This window comes from Kogia breviceps, chromosome 7 (genome assembly GCF_026419965.1).
Source record: "Kogia breviceps isolate mKogBre1 chromosome 7, mKogBre1 haplotype 1, whole genome shotgun sequence".
Classification (NCBI taxonomy): domain Eukaryota; kingdom Metazoa; phylum Chordata; class Mammalia; order Artiodactyla; family Physeteridae; genus Kogia; species Kogia breviceps.
Genome location: NC_081316.1, coordinates 70259177 through 70284624, shown reverse-complemented (window position 1 = coordinate 70284624; position 25448 = coordinate 70259177). Strand labels below are relative to the sequence as shown.

Genomic DNA, 25448 nt, shown 5'->3' with positions numbered 1-25448 from the left:
ATGGGGTTGTAGACCTGTCTTGCTCTTTGTTGGGGATAGGGTGTCCAGCACTGTTCCTTGCTGGTCCTTGAGTGAAGCAGGGTCTTGGTGTTGAGATGGAGATCTCTGGGAGATTTTCGCTGTTTGATATTGCGTGGAGCTGGGAGGCCTCTTGTGGACTAGTGTCTTGAGGTTGGTTCTCCCACCTCAGAGACACAGCCCTGGTGCCTGGCTGAGGCGCCAAGAGCCTTTAATCCACACGGCTCAAAATAAAAGTGAGAAAAAATAGAAAGGAAGGAAAAAGAAGGAAGGAAGGAGGGAGGGAGGGAGGGAAGGAAGGAAGAAAGGAGGGAAGGAGGGAAGAAAGGAAGGAAGAAAGAAAGGGAGAAGACAAAATAAAGTAGGATAAAGTATAGTTATTAAAATAAAAAATAATTATTAAGAAGAAAAATTTCTATTAAAGAAAAACAGAAAAACGGGCAGGTCTAACCCTAGGACAAATGGTGAAAGCAAAGCTATACAGACAAAATCTCCCACAGCAGCACACACATACACACTCACAAAAAGAAAAAAAGGGGAAAATAATATTATATCTTGCTCCCAAAGTCCACCTCCTCAACTTGGGATGACTCGTTGTCTATTCAGGTTTTCCACAGATGCAGGGAACTTCAAGTTGATTGTGGAGCTTTAATCCGCTGCTTCTGAGGCTGCTGGGAGAGACCTCCCCCTCTCCTCTTTGTTCACACAGCTCCTGGTTTGGACTTGGCCCCGCCTCTGCATGTAGGTCATCCGAGGGCGTCTGCCCTTCATTCAGACATTACGGGGTTAAAGGAGCAGTTGATTTGGGAGCTCTGGCTCACTCAGGCTGGGGGGAGGGAGTGGCACGGGTGCAGGGCAAGTCCGCGGTGGCAGAGGCCGACGTGACACTGCACAGGCCCAAGGCGCACCGCGCGTTCTCCTGGGGAAGCTGTCCCTGAATCCCAGGACCCTGGCAGTGGCGGGCTGCACGGGCTCCGGGAGGGCCAGTGTGGAGAGTGATCTGTGTTCACACACAGGCCTCTTGGTGGCAGCAGCAGCAACCTTAGTGTCCCACACCCATCTCTACTGTCCGTGCCAATAGCTGCGGCTCGCGCCCGTTTCTGGAGCTCCTTTATGCGGTGCTCTTAATCCCCTCTCCTCTCACCCGAGGAAGCAAAGAGGCAAGAAAAAGTCTCTTGTCTCTTCGGCTGCTCCTTGCCTGTTTCTGGGGCTCCTTTAAGCGGCACGCTTAATCCCCTCTCCTCGTTCCCAGGAAGCAAAGAGGGAAGAAAAGGTCTCTTGCCTCTTCGGCAGCTCCAGACTTCAACCGGAATCCCTCCTGGCCAGCCGTGGTGCACTACACCTTCAGGCTGTTTTCACTCTGCCAACTCCAGACCTTTCCCTGGGATCCGAATGAAGCCCGAGACATGACTCTTTTTGAATTATGGTTTTTTCCGGGTATATGCCCAGTAGTGGGATTGCTGGTTTGTATGGTAGTTCAATTTTTCGTATTTTAAGGAACCTCCATACTCTTCTCCATAGTGGCTTTATCAATTTACATTCCCACTAACAGTGCAAGAAGCTTCCCTTTTCTCCACATCCTCTCCAGCACTTATTGTTTGTAGATTTTTGGATGATGGCCATTCTGACCAGTGTGAGGTGATACCTCATTGTCGTTTAAACTTGCATTTCTCTAACAATTAGTGATGGTGAGCATTCTTTCATGAGTTTGTTGGAAATCTTTATATCTTCTCTGGAGAAATGTCTGTTTAGGCCTTCTGACCATTTTTGGATTGTTAGTTTGTTATTTTGATATTAAGCTGCATGAGCTGCTTATAAATTTTGGAGGTTAATCCTTTGTCAGTTGCTTCATTTGCAAATATTTTCTCCCATTCTGAGGGTTGTCTTTTCATCTTGTTTATGGTTTCCTTTGCTGTACAAAAGCTTTTAAGGTTCATTAGGTCCCATTTGTTTATTTTTGTTTTTATTTCCATTTCTCTAGGAGGTGGGTCATAAAGGATCTTGCTGTGGTTTATGTCATAGAGTGTTCTGCCTGTGGTTTCCTCTAAGAGTTTTATAGTGTCTGGCATTACATTTAGGTCTCTAATCCATTTTGAGATTATTTTTGTATATGGTGTTAGGGAGTGTTCTAATTTCATCCTTTTACATGTAGCTATCCAGTTTTCCCAGAACCATGTATTGAAGAGGCTGTCTTTTCTCCATTGTATATACTTGCCTCCTTTATCAAAGATAAGGTGACTATATGTGCGTGGTTTTATCTCTGGGCTTTCTAGCCTGTTCCATTGATCTATATTTATGTTTTTGTGCCAGTACCATACTGTCTTGATTACTGTGGCTGTAGTATAGTCTGAAGATGGATCCTGATTCCTCCATCTCAGTTTTTCTTTCTGAAGATTGCTTCAGCTATTCAGGGTGTTTTGTGTTTCCATACAAATTGTGAACTTTTCTTTTTTTTTTTTTTTGGCATATGCGGGCCTCTCACTATTGTGGCCTCTCCCCTTGTGGAGCACAGGCTCCGGACGCACAGGCTCAGCGGCCATGGCCCACGGGCCCAGCCGCTCCGCAGCATGTGGGATCCTTCCAGACTGGAGCACGAACTCATGTCCCCTGCATCGGCAGGTGGACTCTCAACCACTGCGCCACCAGTGAAGCCCTGTGAAAATTTTTGTTCTAGTTCTGTCAAAAATGCCATTCGTAGTTTGATAGGGATTGCATTGAATCTGTAGATTGCTTTGGGTAGTATAGTCATTTTCACAATATTGATTCTTCCAATCCAAGAACATGTCATATCTCTTTGTCTGCTTGTATCATCTTTAATTTCTTTCATCAGTGTCTTATAGTTTTCTGCATACAGGTCTTTTGTCTCCTTAGGTAGGTTTAGTCTTAGGTATTTTATTCTTTCTGTTGCAGGTTAAATGGGATTGTTTCCTTAATTTCTCTTTCAGATTTTTCATCATTAGCGGATAGGAATACAAGAGATATCTGTGCATTAAATTTGTATCCTGCTACTTTACCAAATTTTTTGATTAGCTCTAGTAGTTTTCTCATAGCATCTTTAGGATTCTCTATATAGTATCATGTCATCTGCAGACAGTTACAGTTTTAGTTCTTCTTTTCCGAATTGGATTCGTTTTATTTCTTTTTGTTCTCTGATTGATGTGGCTAAAACTTCCAAAACTATGTTGAATAATAGTGCTGAGAGTCGACAACCTTGTCTTGTTCCTGATCTTAGTAGAAATGGTTTCAGTTTTTCACCATTGAGAATGATGCTGGCTGTAGGTTTGTCATATATGGCCTTTATTATGTTGACATAAGTTCCCTCTATGTCTACTTTCTGGAGAGTTTGTCATAAATGGTTTTGAATTTTGTCAAAAGCTTATTCTGCATCTATTGAGATGATCATATGGTTTTTCTCCTTCAGTTTGTTAGTATGGTTTATCACATTGATTTGTGTATATAGAAGACTCCTTGCATTTGTGGGATAAACCCCACTTGATCAAGGTGTATGACCCTTTTAATGTGCTGTTGCGTTCTGTTTGCTAGTATTTTTTTGAAGATTTTTTCATCTATGTTCATTAGTGATTTTGGCCTGTAGTTTTCTTTCTTTGTGACATCTTTGTCTGGTTTTGGTATCAGGGTGATGGTGGCCTCATAGAATGAGCTTGGGAGTGTTCCTCCATCTGCTATATTTTGGAGGAGTTTGAAAGGGATAGGTGTTAGCTTTTCTCTAAATGTTTGATAGAATTCACCTGTGAAGCCATCTGGTCCTGGGCTTTTGTTTGCTGGAAGATTCTTTATCACATTCTCAATTTCAGTGCTTGTGAATGGTCTGTTTATATTTTCTATTCCTTCCTGGTTCAGTCCTGGAATGTTGTGCTTTTCTAAGAATTTGTCCATTTCTTCCAGGTTGTCCATTATATTGGCATATAGTTGCTTGTAGTAATCTCTCATGATCCTCTGTGTTTCTGCCGTGTCAGTTGTTACTTCTTTTTCATGTCTAATTTTTTTGATTTGAGTCTACTCCCCTTTTTTTCTTGATGAGTCTAATTGTTTATCAATTTTGTTTATCTTCTCAAAGAACAAGCTTTTAGTTTTATTGATCTTTGCTATCATTTCCTTCATTTCTTTTTCATTTATTTCTGATCTGAACTTTATGATTTCTTTCCTTCTGTGGGTTTTTTTTGTTGTTGTTCTTCTTTCTCTAATTGCTTTAGGTTTAAGGTTTTGTTGTTTATTTGAGGTGTTTCTTGTTTTTTGAGGTAGGATTATATTTCTATAATCTTCTCTCTTAGAACTGCTTTTACTGCATCCCATAGGATTTGGGTGGTCATGTTTTCATTGTCATGTGTTTCTAGGTATTTTTTATTTCCTCTTTGATTTCTTCAGTAATCACTTCGTTATTAAGTAGTGTATTGTTTAGCCTCCATGTGTTTGTATTTTTTACAGATTTTTTCTGTAATTGATATCTAGTCTCATATCGTTGTGGTCAGAAAAGATAATTGACACTATTTCAATTTTCTTAAATTTACCAAAGCGTGATTCGTGACCCAAGATATGATCTCTGCTGGAGAATGTTCCATGAGCACTTGAGAAGAAGGTGTATTCTGTTGTTTTGGATGGAATGTCCTATAAATATCAATTAAGTCCATCTTGTTTTAGTGTATCATTTAAAGCTTTTGTTTCCTTATTTAATTTCATTTTGGATGATTTGTCCATTGGTGCTAGTGGAGTGTTAAAGCTCCCTACTCTGGAGATTTCCTTGTTTATGGCTTTACCATTTGCCTTATGTATTGAGGTGCTCCTATGTTGGATGCATAAATATTTACAATTGTTATATATTTTTCTTGGATTGATCCCTTGATCATTATGTAGTGTCCTTCTTTGTCTCTTATAATAGTGTTTATTTTGAAGTCTATTTTATGTGATATGAGAATTGCTACTCCATCTTTCTTTTGATTTCCATTTGCATGGAATATCTTTTTTCATCCCCTCACTTTCAATCTGTATGTGTCCCTAGGTCTGAAGTGGGTCTCTTGTAGACAGCATATATACGGGTCTTGTTTTTGTATCTGTTCAGCCAGTCTGTGTCTTTTGGTGGGAGCATTTAATGCACTTACATTTACGGTAATCCTTGAGAAGTTCCTTTAGCATTTGTTGTAAAGCTGGTTTGGTGGTGCTGAATTCTCTTAGCTTTTGCTTGGCTATAGAGGTTTTAATTTCTCCATCGAATCTGAATGAGATCCATGCTGGGTAGAGTAATCTTGGTTGTAGGTTCTTCCCTTTCATCACTTTAAATATGTCCTGCCACTCCCTTTTGGCTTGCAGAGATTTTGCTGAAGCTTCAGCTGTTAACCTTATGGAGATTCCCTTGTATGTTATTAGTTGTTTTTCCCTTGCTGCTTTTAATATTTTTTCTTTGTGTTTAATTTTTGATAGTTTGATTAATATGTGTCTTGGCATGTTTCTCCTTTTATTTATCCTGTATGGGACTGTCTGGGCTTCCTGAACTTGACCTTTTCCTATCCCATTTTAGAGAAATTTTCCACTATAATCTTCAAATATTTTCTCAGTCTCTTTCTTTTTACCTTCTTCTTCTTTGGGAACCCTATAATTCAAGTGCTGGTGCCCTTAATATTGTCCCAGAGGTCTCTAAGACTGTCCTCAATTCTTTTCATTCCTTTTTCTTTATTGTGCTCTGTGGTAGTTATTTCCACTAATTTATCTTCCTGGTCTCTTATCTGTTCTTCTGCCTCAGTTATTCTGCTATTGATCTATTCTAGGGAATTTTTAATTTCATTTATTGTGTTGTTCATCATTGTTTGTTTTCTCTTTAGTTTTTCTCAGTCCATGTTAAACGTTTCTTGTTTTTTCTCCATTCTATTTCCAAGATTCTGAATCATCTTTACCATCATTACTCTGAATTCCTTTACAGGTAGACTGCCTATTTCCTCTTCATTTGTTTGGTCTAGTGGGTTTTTACTTTGCTCTTTCACCTGCTTTGTGTTACTCTGTCTTCTCATTTTCCTTAACTTACTGTGTTTGGGGTCTCCTTTTTGCAGACTGCAGGTTCGTAGTTCCCATTGTTTTTGGTGTCTTCCTCCATTGGCTAAGGTTGGTTCAGTGGGTTGTGTAAGCTTCCTGGTGGAGTGGACTAGTGCCTGTGTTCTGGTGGATGAGGCTGGATCTTGTCTTTCTGGTGGGCAAAACTGCGTCTGGTGGTGTGGTTTGGGATGTCTGTGACGTTTTGATGATTTTAGGCAGCCTTTCTGCTAATGGGTGGGGTTGTGTTCCTGTATTGCTAGTTGTCTGGCATAGGGTGCACTGTAGGTTGCTGGTCGTTGAGATGGAGATCTCTGGGAGAGCTTTTGCTGTTTGATATTACATGGAGCCAGGAGGTCTCTGGTATACCAGTGTCCTGAACTCGGCTCTCCCACCTCAGAGGCACAGGCCTGACACCTGGCTGGAGCACCAAGACCCTGTCAGTCACATGGGTAAGAAGAAAAGGGAGAAAAAAAAGAAAGAAAGAAAAAAATAATAAAATAACATAAAGCTATTAAAATAAAAAATAATTATTAAAAAAAGAGTTTAAAAGTAGTAAAAAAAAAAAAAAAAGAGAGAGAGAGAAAAAAGGAAAAAAAGAAAGAAAGAAGAGAGCAACCAAACCAAAAAACAATTCTGTCAGTCAGAACAAGTGCTAAAAGCTATGCTAAAAAAAAAAAAGAAAGAAGCCAGACAGATAGAACCCTAGGACAAATAGTAAAAGCAAAGCTATACAGACAACAGTCACACAAAGAAGCATATACATACATACTCACAAAAAGAGAAAATGGAAAAATATATATATATCTATATATTTAAAAAAAGGAGGAAGAGAGCAACCAAATCAATAAACAAATCTACCAATGATAATAAAATCTAAATACTAAACAAACATAAACATAAAACCAGGGACAAATTAGATGCAGAAAGCAAACCCCAAGCCTACAGTAGCTCCAAAAGTCCACTGCCTCAATTTGTGATGATTTGTTGTCTCTTCAGGTATTCCAAAGATTCAGGGTACATCAAGTTGATTGTGGAGATTTAATCTGCTGCTCCTTAGGCTGTTGGGAGAAATTTCCCTTTCTCTGTTTGCCCAGCTCCTGGGGTTCAGCTTTGGATTTGGCCTTGCCTCTGCATATAGGTCATCTGAGGGTGTCTCTTCTTGGCTCATACAGGACAGGGTTAAAGTAGCAGCTGACTAGAGGTCTCTGGCTCACACAGGTCAGGGGGAGGGAGGGGTTTGGAATGTGGGGTCTAGCTTCGGAGGTGACAGAGGCCGGTGTGACGTTGTAACAGCCTGAGGCCCGACGTTTGCTCTCCCGGGGATGTTGTCCCTGCATCACGTGACCCTGGCAGTGGTGGGCTGCACAGGCTTCCGGGAGGGGAGGTGTGGATAGTGACCGGTGTTTGCACACAGGTTTATTGGTGGCTGCAGCAGCAGCGTTTGCATTTCATGCCCGTCTCTGGTGTCCATGCTGATAGCCATGGCTTTCACGCATCTCTGGAGCTTGTTTAGGTGATGCTCTGAATCCCTTCTCTTTGCGCACCCTGAAACAATGGTCTCTTGCCTCTTAGGCAGGTCCATACTTTTTCTCGGACTCCCTCCTGGCCAGCTGTGGTGCACTAGCCCCCTTCAGGTTTTGTCCATGCAGCCAACCTGTCCTCTCCCTGGGATCTGAGTTCCGAAGCCTGAGACTCAGCTCCCAGCCCCCACCCATCCCGGCGGGTGAGCAGAGAAACCTCTCAGGCTGGTGAGTACTGGTCAGCACCGATCCCCTGTGCGGGAGTCTTTCTGCTTTGCCCTCTGCACCCCTATTGCTGTGTGGCTCCAAAGCTTCCCCCCAACCACCCCCCATCTCTGCCAGTGAAGGGGCTTCATAGTGTGTGGAAACTTTTCCTCCTTCACAGCTCCCTCCCAGAGGTGCAGGTCCCGTCCCTATTTTTTTGGTCTCTGGTTTTTTTTTTTTTTCTTTTGCCCTACCCAGGTACATGGGGAGTTTTTTGCCTTTTGGGAAGTCCGAGGTCTTCTGCCAGCATTCAGTAGCTACCAGCATTCAGTAGGTGTTCTGTAGGAGTTGTTCCATATGTAGTTGTATTTCTGATGGATTTGTGTGGAGGAAGGTGATCTCCACATCTTACTCCTCCGCCATCTTGAAGGTCTCTTTAAAACATGTTTTTAGTTGATAATGGAATATCTGTTTTGTAAAATTCATATTTCTATAGGAGTAATATTAAATCTATTCATCTTGAATTCAGCATTCCATAGAGTTTCAGTGGTGAATAAAAATTCAGAAAGCACATTAATTGTAAAACTGAGGTGCACTTCTCAAGATTTAGCACTCTAACTTTACATAGGATGGAACCAATTTTATATTTTAGTGAAAGGTTTTCAGTTTTTAGCAGTCAGCATCACGTTAAACTGACTGCCAGAGCTTCTCTCATGCTGATTTTGCTGTTGTGTTAGTGAGAGTAGTATGACAACAAGAGACTCTTGAAATAGAGAAAGAATTATTAGTATTCACATCACAATGAACTGAAAGCATCTTGACCTGGAACAGAAAAGTGATTGACTTGTTTTATAGCAGAAAATTTAGACTTTTAATGAACTAAACCAAATGGGGAGAATTGTCTAGTACTTTCAGTTTAGATTATTAGCTATATCATTCTTTTTTTTCATGAGTTCAAAAGTGTTTATTTCAGTAACCTAAGTACCTTAGACAATTATAAGATAAATAGCACATTTGACTTTCACAAATTTATGATGATTATAGTAAAAATATGTACAAGTTAGTATCTTTACATATTATTTCTTCATCACAGTTTGTTTTCAATACATACAAAATAATGGAATTTGTTAGCGTATTAAATAATTTCCAGCTATATTGGGCAAGAGTACAGAAACAGGTTGAAGAAAATGTTGCAAGACCATATGATTCCTACTGTTTCCCCTTCCTCATGGAAGTATTGTCTAAAAGATTTGAAATGGTATAGGAAGAATGTCTGGTGATGTACAAATAGAAGTTTTTTCATGCAAAGTCCTTCTAAGCTTTATGCCTATGCAGCTCACCTTGCCTCTTTCTTCAAATGAAGTTGCTAGTTGATTGATTAAAATTCAGATGAATATTATATTTTACAAATAAAATAATTATAGCATCTCATGATTGTATTTATCTTACATCTCATTTAATTTGAATCATGGTATTTTTCCTATCAAAATGTGTTTTCTTATAATAAAAACGTGGAAGTTCTCTGGTTGGGTGTTTAGAAATTTTATAACCTGTGGTTATTAAAGTGCATCTTGGTAATTTAGATAATTTTCTTCTGCTTAGATAACTTTGAAACTTTTAGTATTGTATCTAACCCTTTAGAGTTTCTGGAAATATAGGTAAATATGCATGGAATTCTTTTTTAAAATGTATGATTTAGCTTCAAGCACAAGTGTGAGTGCCTAAGTTCTATCCTATATCAACTTCTTTGAGATTGAAACAAGATTTTTCTTCATATGGTAACATCTACTTAGACTTTTCATTAAACATATTTGAAAGCAATGAATATTATAGAGTAGAAATAAAATGAATGAATTATAGTTTTATTGCTTCTTAGTCTGTGAGATTTGTGGAATTTATGGAATATTTTTGAAATAAATTTCCTTTCCAATATTACATACTATATCTTTTTACTGTAAAGCAGATAGTTACTATCTGTCACCTTTTAAGACTTACGGTGTTCTAGGCACTAAGTGCTTTAACACATTGTTAATTAATTCCTACAACAATTCTGTTATATAAAGGAAGAAGCCAAGATTTAGAGCTTTAACCTTTCTCTAGGTTACTCAGATGTAGTGAGTGTTGGAACTAGAATTCAAACACATTTTTCATGATGCCAAAGAAGTCTTGGTAATAGAATGTGGTTAAAACAAACCATTACGTTTGGAAATGTGAACTTCTTATCAGCTATAAAGTTGACTTTAAGATTCCCTCATATTGTATTAATCCTGCTCTAATGGTCTCACTCTTTTTGAATTTTTACTAGAGTATGATGTGTGTGTGATGGCATGGTATGGAATATGTGGCTGACGTATACCATCCAGTGGTCTACTGTCTCTTACTGTTTTTCTTCATTCAGCTAGTTAATTATGTAGATGATCAGTTGAAATTTTGTTTATTATGTATCCTCTAGATATTAAATTATTTCATAACAGAACCCAAGCATACTGAAATAAATTGAACTTAAATTAAAACACCCAAGTTTTCCGACTCATAAACTGGGAAGATGAAGGACATCATAGGTCTAAAATATTTTCTAAACTCTGGTTATTGACAGGTTATTTTTTTTGAAACAAATATTCAGAAAATCCTTAAGCTTGATTAATTCATTCTTGATTTTACCTCAGTATAATTGGAAATGTGTCCTCTGTTTCTCAGTAAACTATATTTTTATGTTTTTTCTTGAATTATCATTGTTCCTCATTATAAAATCATTGTTAAATTCTTATGGCTAAAGGGATTCATTGGTACAGCTAGACAACTAGACAGCTGCCATAAACAGCTTTCTTCTGCCATCTCACAGTTGGAAAATCATAGAAGATGATCTTGGTTGGCCTGGCTTAGGTCATATGGCATCCCTTGTACCATTATCTGTGGAGTGATATATTGTGATTGGGCCAATTTGATTATAGGCTTATCCCTAAGGTCAGGATGTCTTCTGTGACCAGAAAACAAAGAAAAGGATGACCACCATTACCTATTTATTGACTACATAATATGTGCCTATTTTTTGCCAACATTTTAGAGCTTGGGCTCAGTAATAATCAGTAAAGTAGTTCATTGACTCCAGTAGATAATCTGGGGCTCAGAGAGTGGTAGAGCCTTCTCTTCTCTCCACTAACACTAGAGACTACATTAGTTAGTTCCTTAGTTCAAAGAAAGAAATGGCTAAATAAATGTATTAATATTGTGTGTGCATTATATGTGTGTAAAAAAGAATTAACTGTATTAATTAAGTGCTAAAGCCTTCAAAGTAATACATTTATTGTCCTGTTTATCTTAATCATTATTTCTTTACCTTAGATGAGGGATGCTATTATAATCATTTACAATATTCATTAGTGTGTAAAATAGCATCTTACTACCTTATACAGCTAGTTGCTGTTCAATCCCAAACCTGAATTCCTTTTTTAAATATTCTCTTTTTTAATATTTATTTATTTACTTATTTATTTTTTGGATGTGTTGGGTCTTAGTTGTGGCATGAGGGATCTTTCATTGCGGAGAGTGGGCTCTTCAGTGCAGTGCGCGGGCTTCTCTCTAGTTGTAATGCATGGGCTCCAGAGTATGTGGGCTCAGTAGTTGTGGCATGCGGGCTTAGTTGCCTCGCGGCATGTGGGATCTTAGTTCCCTGACCAGGGATTGAACTGGTGTCCGGTGCTTTGCAAGACGGATTCTTAACCATTGAACCACCAGCAAAGTCCCCAGCCAAACCTGAATTCTAACCTTCTAATTCCTAAGAACATTACACATCTCTCCCAATAATATGCCTTGCTTTTTATATATTTTAAGTCACATAGTAGCTATTTTATTATACACTGTAGTTGGTTGTAACTGTTTTTCTCATACCTGAGTGATGGCCATCTGCTACCACTTTTTATGCTTTATTTTCATTCATTGACTATGTTGTAGTTGTGAACAGATGTTTGTGTTTCAGTTATTCACTTAATACATATTTATTGAGTACTTGCTATATATATATGTATATATACACACACAAACATACCCTATATATACTTTTATAAAATAAATTATTCTTTCGTATTGTATTATTCAAGACACTGGATTTTTCCAACAGAGGGGGTGGTTTCCTTGCAGGCAAGGAGATCACTTGCTGGTAGTATTTACCGGAGGATCTTTTTTTGTTGAGTATATCTTTTACATATATTGTATTGTAATATCCTTATATTTATCTGTAGGTTTATAAACATGCACAGATATAATATTAGATATGAATAAAGTATTATTTACAATATGGGAAAAGCTAAATAAAGTTTAAATTAGAACTTGGTAGGAAAGATGATGCTTGAGCAGATGGTTTTGTTATGTTAGTAAACTGGCTGCTGGGTTTTTTTACGGAAATGATGTAAGCTTATTTTAGAAGGTTTGCAAAATACACCTAAGAAAAAATAAGGAAATAAAAATAACCTGTAATCTCAAAAATAAATCACTGATAAAAATTTTGATATCTATTTCTAATTTCTTTTGCAGATATATATCCATATCTGTTTATATAAATATATTTGTTTAAATAAACAATAAGAGCTATGCTATACACTTCGATTTGACTGTTATTCATGATAGACTTTTGAATGTTTATTTCAGTTTTCCCTCCATTATAAAAAACCTTGTGGGACTTCTCTGCTGGTCCAGTGGTTAAGATTCCATGCTCCCAATGTAGGAGGCCTGGGTTTGATCCCTGTACAGGGAACTAGATCCCACATGCATGCCACAACTAATAGTTCACGTGCCGCCACTAAGAGTCCACGTGCTGCAACTAAGAGTCCACATGCCACAACCAAAGACCCCGCATGATGCAACAAAGATCCCGCATGCTACACTGAAGATCCCATGTGCCACAGTGAAGATCCCATGTGCCATGACTAAGACCCGGCACAGCCAAATAAATAAATAAATATTTTAAAAACTTGCAATGAATATCCTTATTTTTTCTCTAGGAGTACATTTATGATCCCTTGCATAAATTTCTAGAAGTGAAGTTTCTTGATTTAGGGGCATACAGGATATTCAGGAGAATATAACATACACAATGACAGATTGAAGATTACTAATGCAAAAGGTTGATCTGGTTAGTAATGACTAATCTAAAACCTCACAATCATATTTCAGCTACTTAAATCTGTTTTTTTTAAAATGAGATGTACACACTGATTAATCCTTAGCACTGTCTCTAAAAGTGTTAGCACTCTCTCTATACTCTCATCTCCAACTTAGAAGAGTTGTCATATGTAGATGCCACCTGAGTAGTCATTTCTTATATTGATAAAAGTAAATTATTAGATGACAGAATACAGATTTTGTGAACCAAAATTTAAGGACTATGCTTTTCGAAAAACACAAATTTAGAAAAAGCAAGATAACATCTGTTACTCTTTTCAGGCTGATCAGTTGATGTTCGCTTTGCATTTTGTTCGAGGCATGCATCCTGAACTTTTTCAAGAAAATGTAAGTGGAAGGAAATGAGAAAAATATTAAGAGTTGCATAGAAATCTGGTAATGGGTGGACTTATAGTTAGATTAGAAGTTACTTAAGGCTAGAAATCTCATGTCAATCTAATTTTTACTTAGTTAGAAGTTTAGTGTAAGATGCTGATTTATAGTTCTACTCTCCTTTGGGTGAGCCCAGTATTCTGAAGCAATGGTAAGGCAGGGAAAGAACTCTAACTTACCATGCTACCTAGATTTTTCTGAACACAAGTCCACTTTTCCAGGGCACCAGAAGAGTCAGCCTTCTTATTTTCCTCGTCTAAGCAGTGGAACTGATAAATATAAAAAAGTTAAACAATATGGGTATGCCACTACATTATTTATTACCTCCACTGACTTGCTCAGAGTCAGCAGACGAAGCAAGTGGGTGGGCAGTTCTCAGAAGCCTTCTTTGAGCCTGCAGGTTTATGTTAATCTTTTAATGTATAATTTATCTTTTTTTGTCTGTGACTTCATTTCTGGTCTACCATATAACCCCCTCTCAAACTTGAAAAGAATTTCCTTCAAGATAGAGCTAAGTAATCCATCTCTAACCTGCTTCTAATATTAAAAAAAATTATTTGTAAGTGATTTTTCTCATTCATATGCCATTATCATTAATGTGAGCATTCAGTAGCCAGGGTGGCAACGAATAGTATATATGGACAGTGCACTTTGACCTAGTAACCTTTAACTCTCTATGGTCAGATTTTAACTATGCTCTGGGTTCCCCTCATTTGAATAGTTAAAAGAATGCATACCATTCCATGTGACTGTTCTCTCTTTTTCTCTAACTCCACATGCTCTGGCTAACTTGTATAGTTTCTTCCAAATTTAACTTGACTCTTTTTATTTACACTATTTACTTTGATGCCTTTCCCTCCTCCTGTATAATGTTTTTCACCATGCTCAATATGTTCTGCTGTATAAGACTTAATTTTCCCTAGTTTTCCCTCCTGGAGTATAAATAAATTATCACTGGGAGAGGAGAACAGTTTTCTTTGACTCGCATAAAGTAGTAGTGATAATTTGTATTTTATTTATTTGTGACTGTATAACTTCAGTAGGGAGAATGAGTGGTCAGAGTGGGTTGAGGCAGGAAGTATGTTGTTTTGGTAATTTTTCCATATTGCTCTCAAATTTTAATATGTCTTGGCTTTATTTGCTGGCCAATGTATAACAAATAATATGGTAGTGCCCATAATTATCTGAATGGGTAACTCAGAGTGAAGACATAGATTTTCTAAGAGCTGTAGATTGTGTAACACTTGGTCAATTTTGATTACATGAGTTAATTTTTTTTTAAAAAGGGAGTAACGGCAGTCTTCTCCCAATATGTTGGAAAAGATAAGTTAATGGTAGTACTTTTCTTTATTTTTCCTAAAATACACAATTTTTAAACTTTTGGTGCACCTTACTACTTATCTATTAGTGAGGAGTAGTATATAATAGGAAAAATTAAAGGTAGTGACAAATGTTAATTGAATAAGACATTTAAATTTTTAGATGTTGAGACTCACATGTATAATGTAGTTCTATTTTTGTCTTAAAATTATTCTAATAGATTTCATTTTGATGTTTTATGTTGGTATGGTACATGAACTCATTCTTATAATGTTAATGTAATAGAAGTGGGAAGGTATGAAAGGAGTTTTATTTTTTTTCGTGTTTTTAGAAAGCTAAATTGTAAGCTGTCTTATGGGGAAATTTAAGAAGATTTGTTAAATGATTAGAATATTTTTTGTGTGTTTCTCATATTTTTATTTAATAGGAATGGGATACATTTACAGGTGTGGTTGTTGGAGACATGTTGCGGAAAACTGTAAGTTAGAATAACAAAATTATTATTTCACTCTTAGCGAAAATAATTCTGGCTTTGATTTCATGAAATATAATTTGCTTGAGAGAAGTTTTAAATTACTGTTGAAATTATATTTTAATTAGAGGACTATATCCTTGCCTCTATTGCCCTAATAGAAAATGGACCTATATGTGTGTTTTTTTGTCCTTGAGACTTGTATTCTTTTGAGAATATTAATTAAATATAAGAAATTAATATGGCTTCTTTTTTTCAGTGTATATATATTTGGTTCCAAGAAAACTTTTGTAATTCGAAGACCAAACCTCGTAACATAACTAGGAAAATTTTCTTATATAAGTAAAGTTAAAAATTACTTCATTTAACTTTTGACAACTCTATTCAAATTTAGCTTTTTCTCTAGTAATTTTCTATTTAAACATGTAATGGATAATATTATTCTTCAAAGCGACCTATCCAAACTGTAATGTGAAACCTAGATTATGTCTGAAATGCAAAATATAATTAAAAATAATATAATTCTATGGAAGTTTCTTATTACTTTTGAGTTTTACTGAAGTTTCACAAAAGATTAAGCCCCATGAAAATGAATGTAACTTTTGTCTAAATGTTTACCAGTTGTAGAATTTTACCATATTGACTTGTAAAATAGATAAAAATTTAAAAATACATAGAATGAGTTTTTTTCAAAATAGTGTTCATAAAATTAGCTGGTCAATTTTTAATTTTTTTTAAAGTCTGAGTTTTACCAGATATACTAAGGAAAATAATTGCTCTTATTAAAAAGGACTCTCAACAAAGAATACGTGATCAACTTCCATCTTGGATAGATCAGGAAAGAAGCTGGGCAGTGGCAACATTAAAGGTATTCCTCTTCTACTACAAGAGATTTATTTTTTTAGAATTTGAGTTATTTCTGTTTATATTTTTATGTGCTACTTATTCATACTCAGTGTTGATATTTTTGTGAAAATGATGTAAAATCCCTGGGTAAAAGAATATCCAAGAATTATTCTGATTAGTCCTTTAAACAATTTTAATAGAATGCAAAAAATCAATAATTATGAAAAATAGTGAGAATTTGAAGAGATTTCTGAATTATTGGGCAGGACCTCTGAACTATTTCATGAACTCTTAATGGCAAACTTAATAATAATCATGATACAGTTAAAATTGTTTGAACAATTGATCTACTGAGAAGTTACACTTGGGAAAAAATCTTAACTGTGTTAACCTAAAAATTATAATGATGCTTTTTTTCGCATACTAATTTCTTGTTAAGTAAAGAAATGCAAAACATTTAGGAAAGGGGGGCTTTCCTATTCAGAGAAAGTTGATAATGTACATTAGTATTTTATTATCATTTTAGTTTATAAAACATTTTCAAATGAATTATCTTATTGAATTATCACACAAACCTTAAGAGCGAGGTATTATTAACTTTCTTTTTACAGATGAGAAATAAGAATCAGTGCAACGAGTTGCAAAGTGCATGAACCTATTTTCTTTTCAATTTCATACATATTTTTGAGGACCTGTTAGGTGCCAAGCATCATGTTAAATACTTCAGATGCATTATCTTATTTTATTATCACAATGACCTATTGAAGAGGTCATAATTATGCCTGTTTTTGAGAAGAGCAAACTGAGGTGTAGACAGGTTAAATAATTTATCCAACATCAAATAGCTGGGAAGTTTTGGAACTATGGTTTTAATTCAGGCATTCTGTCACCACATTCCTACATGCCTTTGATATGTAGGTTTTCCAAATATAATGTTTTTTTCCTCTCTTTCTCTCCTTCCTTCTTTCCCCTCCCCACAGTTTTTTCCCCTTGTATGACTTGGGCAGTGAGGATGGGGGCATGAGGAAGAAAAAGCCTAACTCCCAACAGTTCTGTCTGTGTTCTTTACTCAGGCTAAAGTGTTGTTTTTGTGGGGAATGAAAGACAAATATACTTCTCTCAAAATCTGTTACATATGTTTCCATTCTTCCTGTCCTTTTCCTGCTTTTCTTCACAACTATTCTAATGGTACAGCAACACATGGTTAAAACGGTAGGAGTAGCCAGCAGTTATTGATGACTTACCTTGTTCAAGGTATTATGCAGAATTTGAAAATGGATCGTCTCATTAGATATTTTCAGCATTGTGAGGGGGCTACTGTTATTGTCCTCATTTAACAGATAAAGATACTAAAGCCCAGAGTGATATAGTCACTTACTTATGGTCACTGAGAAAGTATAGAGTCAAGATTTGAAACTGGGCATATTTTTACACTCTAACGTGGAACTCCATTCTGGCAATGGTTAAAATTTGCACATGGTTTTAATGAAAGTATTCTTTTCTCCACAAGGTGGAGATAGGTACAAATGTTTTTACCTAGAGAAAAGATTTGTTACCTTGCAAGTATTGATTGAGTACTACTTTGGAAATATTTGCTTTTATTTAATTCTGGATTAGATAAGTCTGCCATACTGTTTCTGATCTAGAAGTGATTAAATAAGCCAACACGAATTAGAAAACAAATGGTAAACATCAATAATTGGTTTCCACTTACATTTTTTAGTGTGTGTTTGTATTTAGTATGGATGTGTGTCTGTATTTATATTTGCTTGTAGCTCAGTATATATGGTTGTTTTTATTTTTTAGATTGCTCTACCCAGTCTTTATCAGACCCTCTGTTTTGAAGACGTAGCTTTGTGGCATACTTATTATCATAATTCAATGTGTGAGCAAGAGTTTCCATCTATTCTTGCAAAGAAAGTTTCCTTATTTCAGCAGGTAAATTTCTAAACGTGTAAATGTATTTAATGTTTCTCTTGTCACTCAGAAACCATTTAAATAAAAGCTTTGCCTTTAGGGTGTCATATAACCTTAATGGGCATATGTAGGAAAGGGCTTTCTGCTTTGGGCACCTTGTCCAGACAGTGAAATCATTGGCAACGTTTCTGGGTAGGGTGTCTCCCACTGTAGCTTTTCTTACTTCCTCTGCCTCTGACCCAAGGGGGATTTCTCAAAAGAGACCACGTCTTACCGAAAGAAGTTAAGGTATAGATTGTACAGGTTCTTCACTCTTTTCCCAGGGTTCTCTCTAAGAAAAAGACCTTATGGTGAGGAACAGGGAACTTTTTTTTTTCCATTTTGTTTCAAAATATAATGATGAAACCTACTGGTGGGTTCCACTCAGTCTTTTGGCTAGACCAAAGTCTTAGGTTGGAGAGGACACAGGAGCTGATGCTCCAGGAAATGACCCATCCATTTATATCTCTTAACTAGGCTGCTGGCTGTGCTTCTGCCCCTTGTTGAATTCTATTTCACCAAGTGTGTTTAAAAACAATGAAAAAAAAAAAAAACCAGAAAAACTTCATTTGAAAACTTAAACATCTAGGAACAGATAGATATGATTCAGCATAAAATTGGTAGTTTGAAAATTTTAGTTAAGAGTTTTATGCCTCTGCACTGCTATCACCAAGAATGCTTTACCTACATACCCTTATTTTCACCTGCCATTGGGCCCTTTATTAGTTCCTGAAGACATAGCTAATGCTATGACCCTTACATGCTGATGTTTACTTTTGATGATAGATCTGATAAATTTTAGTAATATTTTGGCTATTAAAGACGTGTATTTTGGGGGCTTCCCTGGTGGCACAGTGGTTGAGAACCCGCCTGCCGATGCAGGGGACACAGGTTTGTGCCCCTCTCTGGGAGGATCTCACATGCCGTGGAGTGGCTGAGCCTGTGAGCCAGGGCTGCTGAGCCTGCGCGTCCGGAGCCTGCGATCCACAACGGGAGAGACCACAACAGTGTGAAGCCTGCGTAATGAAAAAAAAAAAAAAAAAAAAAAAAGACATGTAGTTTTATATACCTATTGTGACAGTTTTAGGCATAGTAAATATTGTGGTAAACATTTGTTTAATTTAACATTAACTATTGTTCAATTACAGCTGTTGTAGGAACTTTATTATTTAAAAATACTCTGCACTTTATTTTAAGGTTCTTGTGGTACAGGCTCTCAGACCAGACAGATTGCAAAGTGCCATGACTCTATTTGCATGTAAAACTCTGGGTAAGTACACTTCTTTTCTAGAACTAGACCAGTGACCTGAATTATTTGCTTTTAATTTACATTTTATTCTATGCTGACCAGTGACCTGAATTATTTGCTTTTAATTTACATTTTATTCTATGCTGACCTTAGTTTAGAAAGATTATACATTTTCTTCCCCTTTATCCCACTTATCTTACAATCTCTACCTGTTTTTTGTTTGTTTGTTTTTTGTTTTTATTTTGGCCACTCCACGGGGCATGTGGGATCTTAGTTCCCCTACCAGGGATCAAACCTGCACCCCCTGCACTGGAAGCATGGAGTCTTAACCACTGGACCACTAGGGAAGTCCCTTGAAGTAACCTTTTACTAGCATTTTTTGAGAAAATAGAAGCAATAAGACAGAAAATTTTTATTTCCCACTAACAGTTCTACCAGCTACCTACACTGGTACTCATACTCATTCTGCTTTCCCTTCTGTTACTCTGAATGAATGTCCTTGCTCCAATTAAAGGCCAGCCATTTGCTCTTTCCTTTTTCATTCCTGCCATTATCCCCTTTTCCTGCATCATCAATTTTACTTTCTTTACTGGATCCTTTCTGTTAGTATACAAACATATTTTAGTATCACTTGTCTTAAAAATGCTGCCCATGACCCTCTATCCCCTTTCTATCATCCCATTTCTTTATTTTCTTCTACAACAAAACATCCTGAAAGTGTGTCCATAGTCAAAGACCACAGTAATCCATTCCTCAACTCTTATTCTGCCCTCAACTCATTCTATTTGTACTTCCTCCGTAAAGTTCCACAACATTGCTCTTGTTAAGGTTAATGGGGTCTTCTTCCATATATCTATTTCCAATAGTGACTTCTGTGCTTTTGTCTTACTTGATCTCTCAACAAAGTTGTCCATTTGTTCCTTCTTTAAATACTTTCCACTTTCTTCTCTTGATTATGTTTCCTCTTTCATTTCTCAATCCTTTTAGGATTTTCCTTTTCTCTTTCCTTTATTGGTTGCTTCTCTGTATGTTGGAGTATTCTTCCTTCCACTGCAGTCTTGCCCTGGGTTCCCTTCTTTCATTATTATACATTCTTTCATGACCTCATTCAGTTCCTGACTTTAAATATCATTTTTAAATTACTGACTTTTATATCTCTTATTTCTAACCCCAACCTCTCTGTGGAATTCTAAGATAATATATACAGATGCTCATTTGATGTTTTCTTATGAATGTCAGGTGACCAGTACAGAACTTTTGATTTGTCTGTACTAGGATCCATTCAGTTGCTCAAAACAAAAAACCCAGAAGTGATCCTTTCTCTCTTTTTGTTACTTTGCATACCAATCTACCAGATAGTCCTTCTGGCTCCAACTCTAAAACTTACTCTGAATTAATTTACTTGGTGTCATTACTACCAACCTAATGCAAACCACCATCATCTCTCACCTCATTTACTGCCATAGCTTTGGCTCTATCTTCGTAATGTGGAGAATCTAATTACTTTTCATACTTCCACTACCATCTACCACTTTGTTCAAACCGCCATCATATCATGTTTTCTTTCTTTCCCACTGCCAGTTTATTCTCAGCATAGCAGCTGGAGTGTCTCTTGAAATATAAGTTAGATCATATCACTTCTCCGTTCTAACTCTCTGATGGCACCTCATCTTTCTCAGAGTCCCTCTAGTGTCTTACAGGGTCTTACCTCTTCTGGTCCTCTTCTTCCCCTCAGATCTCATCTCCTACCACTGTCACCCTTGCTCAATCTTTTTCAACCACAGTAGCCTTTTTCCTGTTTTTCTAGTGCCACAAGTTTGTTTCTGCAGTCTCAAGGCCTTTGCCCTTGCTGTTCCTTCTTCCAGCAGATTTCTACCCCCAGTTATCACCCTTTCTTCTCTGCTCAACTGCCATCTTTTAAGTTAATACTTTCTCTGAGCACTCTCTATATAATAACATACTCTTTCCTCAGCTCTCCATATACTCCTTTGCCTTGTTTAACTATTATCACCATCTGACATATTGTTATTTACCTGTTTATTAATTTCCTTTTCCCCAACTAGAATATTAGCCACATGAGGGCACAAGCTTTGTTTTGTTCATGGTTGTGCCCCAGTGCCTTAAACAGCTTCTGGTGCATGGGCACTGTAAGTGTGTGTTAAATCAGAGACTGCTTTCCTCATCGGTCTCCCTGCCTCAGTTTGTGCTTCCTCTTCAGTCCATTCTCTCCAGAAGGCTTTTAAAAACTTAAACCAAATCATCTCTCTTTTTTGCTTAAAATCTCCAAAATCTTTTCAAAAAACACTTAGAATGAATTCCAGATTTATATATGATTGATGCTTGAACAGCATGGTTTTGAACTGTGCAGGTCCACTTTTATGCAGATTTTTTTCTAATAGTAAATACTACAGTACTACATGATCTGCAGGTGGTTGAATCTGAATATGTGGGACTGCGGGTATGGAGGAACCGTGGATACAGAGGAACTATGGATACAGAGGGCCAACTCTAAGCTATGTTCAGATTTTTGCCTGTGGACGGTCAATGTCCATAACCCCCCTGCATTGTCTATGGGTCAACTGTATAAGCTTACAAAGCCCCACACAGTCTGGCCGCAACCTTCTTCTCTAACCTCGTCTTGCTTCCTTCTTGCCTGCCGCTGTGCCTTCGTGGGGAAAACAACCATAGGGCTTTTGCACTGTTTGTTCTCTGTTTTTTCTTTTTTATTAATTGTTGGCTCCTCTGTATCATTCAGATGTTAACGTTGCATTTTCAGGGAGGCCTTTCCGGGCCACCTAATCAGTACCAACACATCTACCTGCTTTAATTCTTTACCCATTTCTTAACACGAACTGATATATTTCTTGCTCATTTATATTGTTTTTGTCTGTTCCTATAACTCAAATGCAAGTTTAAATAAAATGAGGCAATTTCAGAGAGGTTCTTAGGAGGCTATTCTTTTCTCACCCATGTAGTCTTTAAAAATATTCTCTTTGTGCCGCATTGCACATGAGCTTTCTTATTGAATTTGTAGTTTGATCCTCTGCCTACTCTGGAATACTTCTGTATTGTATTATTTCATCTCTAGGTTAAATAACATTTAAGGTTTAATGGCAGTAAGTTAAAACCTCATGATATGCACATATTTAAATGCTTTGAAAGTTTAATATACTTCTAAAATTATACTCTACCTATTTCTAAGCAAAAGCTATATATACTGGTATATGGCCGGATGACTTTGTATTTGGTCAAGTGGTTTTATTAATACAGTTTTTATATAAAATAGGAGGTTTTACTGTATGAATAAGTTTTAAAAGTTCATATTGCTGGAAAGTAATAAGCACTTCTCTTTTTAATCAAATTTTAGAGATTTGATTTCAAATGTAATTTCTCAAACATTATTCATATGGAAAGACTTTTATTAAGTTTTAGCAATCCTTTTTATAATCTATAAACTTTAAAATAGTAACTTATAAAGATGCATTTATGAAAGTAGTTTTGGTTTGAAGATTTAAGTTAGCAGAACACGCCTCAAAACTTTCAGGTGTGCTGCTTTAATATAATCCTACAAACCAAGCCTTGTGTACTAACACAGTCTACTGCATTACTTTTTCAAAATAGCAGTTTTGAATCTACTGCATTAATTTTTCAAAATAACAGTTACCAGATGCAGATATTCTGACTTATGTAATTCTGATTTAATAACTATTCTAAGCACAATATTATGCTGTGCGTATTGAGGTATTCATGTTCACAGAAGATGGTGCAATAGCTACAAGAACCAGTAACTTCTCAAAGGTTCTTCATCAAAAAGTCTTTTTGAGCCTTGAAACTTTCCTAGTTTAATATTCCTCTACTTCTCTTATCCATGCTAACATCCCATCCCATGATCTTTGCTTCCATAGCTCAATCTGTCCTGTGAAGTCTATGTCTAAGAGAAAAGGAAGGACATAAGGAAATGTGTATTCATTTTCTTTTGCTGCTGTAACAAATTGCCACAAATTAGCAGCTTAGAACAATACCCATTTATTATCTCATAGTTCTATAGGTCAGAAGTCTGGTAGGCCCTCCTGGTTTCTCTGATCCAGGTTGCCCAAGGCTAAATACAGGTGTTGATCATTTGGACTCTTATTGGAAGGTTCTGGGAAGAATCCATTTCCAAACTCACTCAGCTGAATTTGCACCATGCAGTTGGAGAATCGAGGTTCTTTTTGTCATTTTGAGTTTTTAGAAGTCTGTCTCAGTTTTTAGAAGCGTTTGCATTCTTTGATTGTATTTGTGGCCCCCTTCCTCCTTCTTTATAGCCAGCGATGGCAGATTGATTTCTTCTAATGCTTCACATCTCTGACCGCCCCATCTGCCTCATCTTTCCTGTTCTCTCTTCAGGCTGCATCTCTTTGATTTTAAGCTGGAGAAGTTTTTCTGCTTTCCAAGGCTCAGGTGACTAAATTGGCACACTTGGATAATATGGGATAATCTTATTTTAAGATCCATGACTTTAGTTACATCTACAAAGTCCTTTCACAGAAGTACCTAGGTTAGTGTTTCATTGAACAACCAAGAGGTAGGAATCTTGAAAGTGATATCTTTAGAATTTTACTCTACCACAAAATGTTTGACATTTTTTGTTTGTTTCCAGGCTTGAGTATTATTGCATTTCTAAAGAGTATTTTCCCATTTAATTGGTCAGTGTGTGTTAGGTTAGATAGTGGTTGTCGATTTTCCTTCTTTTTATTGATATTTGTGTTACATTTAAAGAGTTGCCTTTTCTCTCTGATAAAGGAAAGGTAATTTTCTTATCAATCTCTTTGTTAGGGAGGATGAGATGAAAGAGGAAGAATGAATCAATTATACTTGCTAACTATAATAGTTTGATAGTAACTTGCTGCTTTCTTTACTCAGGTACCTGAAAAGTATAGGAGCAATATTCTTTCCTTTTTAAACTGCAAATTATTTTTTTTATTATCTCAAAATTTTGTCTGAGTAAAATAAAATACAATAAAGGTTAGAGTTATTTCGTTGATTTATTTTTAGTTCTTTTTTTCTTTTGAGAGAATTTATGTATTTTAACCATCAAGGTCAAAATATAAGATCCCAGTGATTTACAAGTAGTTTTACGCTTTGATAATTCACAACACAATGAACATTATTGACCCTTTAACTTTATTGAGTAGTTTTGAATGATTGACACTGACAGTTCAAATGCTGTCATGAGTCAAAATTAGGTGGGTTAATAAAACCAATGATTATATATAGACTAAGTTCACTTAAAGTGCAATGTGGATTTTACTGGAGTTTTGTGGGTGGAATGGCTAACATGCAATTCCCAGTAACATGAGTGTCACCTGTGTTATCTTAAACAGTAAAATGTTTTTCATGAGTTTTTTCTCTGAATCCAAAATGTTCCAATACTTTGAAATATTATATAAAATGGATTAATGAATATATATTTATCTTCTGTGGGATTTTAACATTAGAAATAATAATTGAATTTATGCTTGACTCTATATACAAAATGGTGAGCAAAACAGATGTAATTCCTGCCTCATGGAGTTTAAAGTGTCTATTTGTTAAATTAAGAAATAATATGATAATCATTTTAACTTTTAAAAGATAATTTCTGTATTGGCATGTATTTTCCAAATAAAACATATGTTGCAGTCAGTATACACATACCTTGTTTTATTGCACTTTGCAATTACTGTAGTTTTTACAAGTTGAAGGTTGTGGCAGTCCAGTGTCAAGCAAGTCTTTTGGCACCATTTTTCAAACAGCATTTGTTCAACTTGTGTCTCTGTGTTGCATTTTGGTAATTCTCACAATATTTCCAACTTCTTCATTATTATTATATTTGTTATGGTGATCTGTGATCAGTGATCTTTGATGTTACTCTTGTAATTGTTTTTGAGGTGCCAGATAATGCCACATGAAACATTGAACTTAAGTGATAAACATTATGTGTGTCTGACTTCTCTACCACCCAGGTGTTCCCCCCATCTCTCCCCCTCTCCTCAGGCCTCTCTATTCCCTGAGACACAACAAATTGAAATTAGGTCAGTTAATAACACTAAAATGGCCTTAAGGAAAAGGAGGAGTCATGTGTCTTTCTCATTAAGCTTAGTGAGGAAAGCATGTCCAAAGCTGAGATAGTCTGAAAGCTAGGCTTCTTGCTCCAAACTGTTAGCCAAGATATAAATGCAAAGGAAAAGTTCTGGAAGGAAATTAAAAGTGCTACTCCAGTGACACATGACTGATAAGAAAGTGAGACATT

At 36.4% G+C, this 25448-nt stretch overlaps 1 protein-coding gene across 2 annotated transcripts in view; it reads left to right on the top strand.

Moving 5' to 3' along the window:
• DYNC2H1 (dynein cytoplasmic 2 heavy chain 1) overlaps positions 1-25448 on the top strand; it is a 380690-nt gene that overhangs the window by 187775 nt on the left and 167467 nt on the right. For both annotated transcript variants that reach the window (XM_059068297.2, XM_067038564.1), the window contains 5 exons: positions 13224-13289; positions 15082-15132; positions 15917-15994; positions 17779-17910; positions 19126-19198. In XM_059068297.2, coding sequence (XP_058924280.1) covers positions 13224-13289; positions 15082-15132; positions 15917-15994; positions 17779-17910; positions 19126-19198 — 400 coding nt within the window. The remainder of the gene's footprint in view (positions 1-13223; positions 13290-15081; positions 15133-15916; positions 15995-17778; positions 17911-19125; positions 19199-25448) is intronic.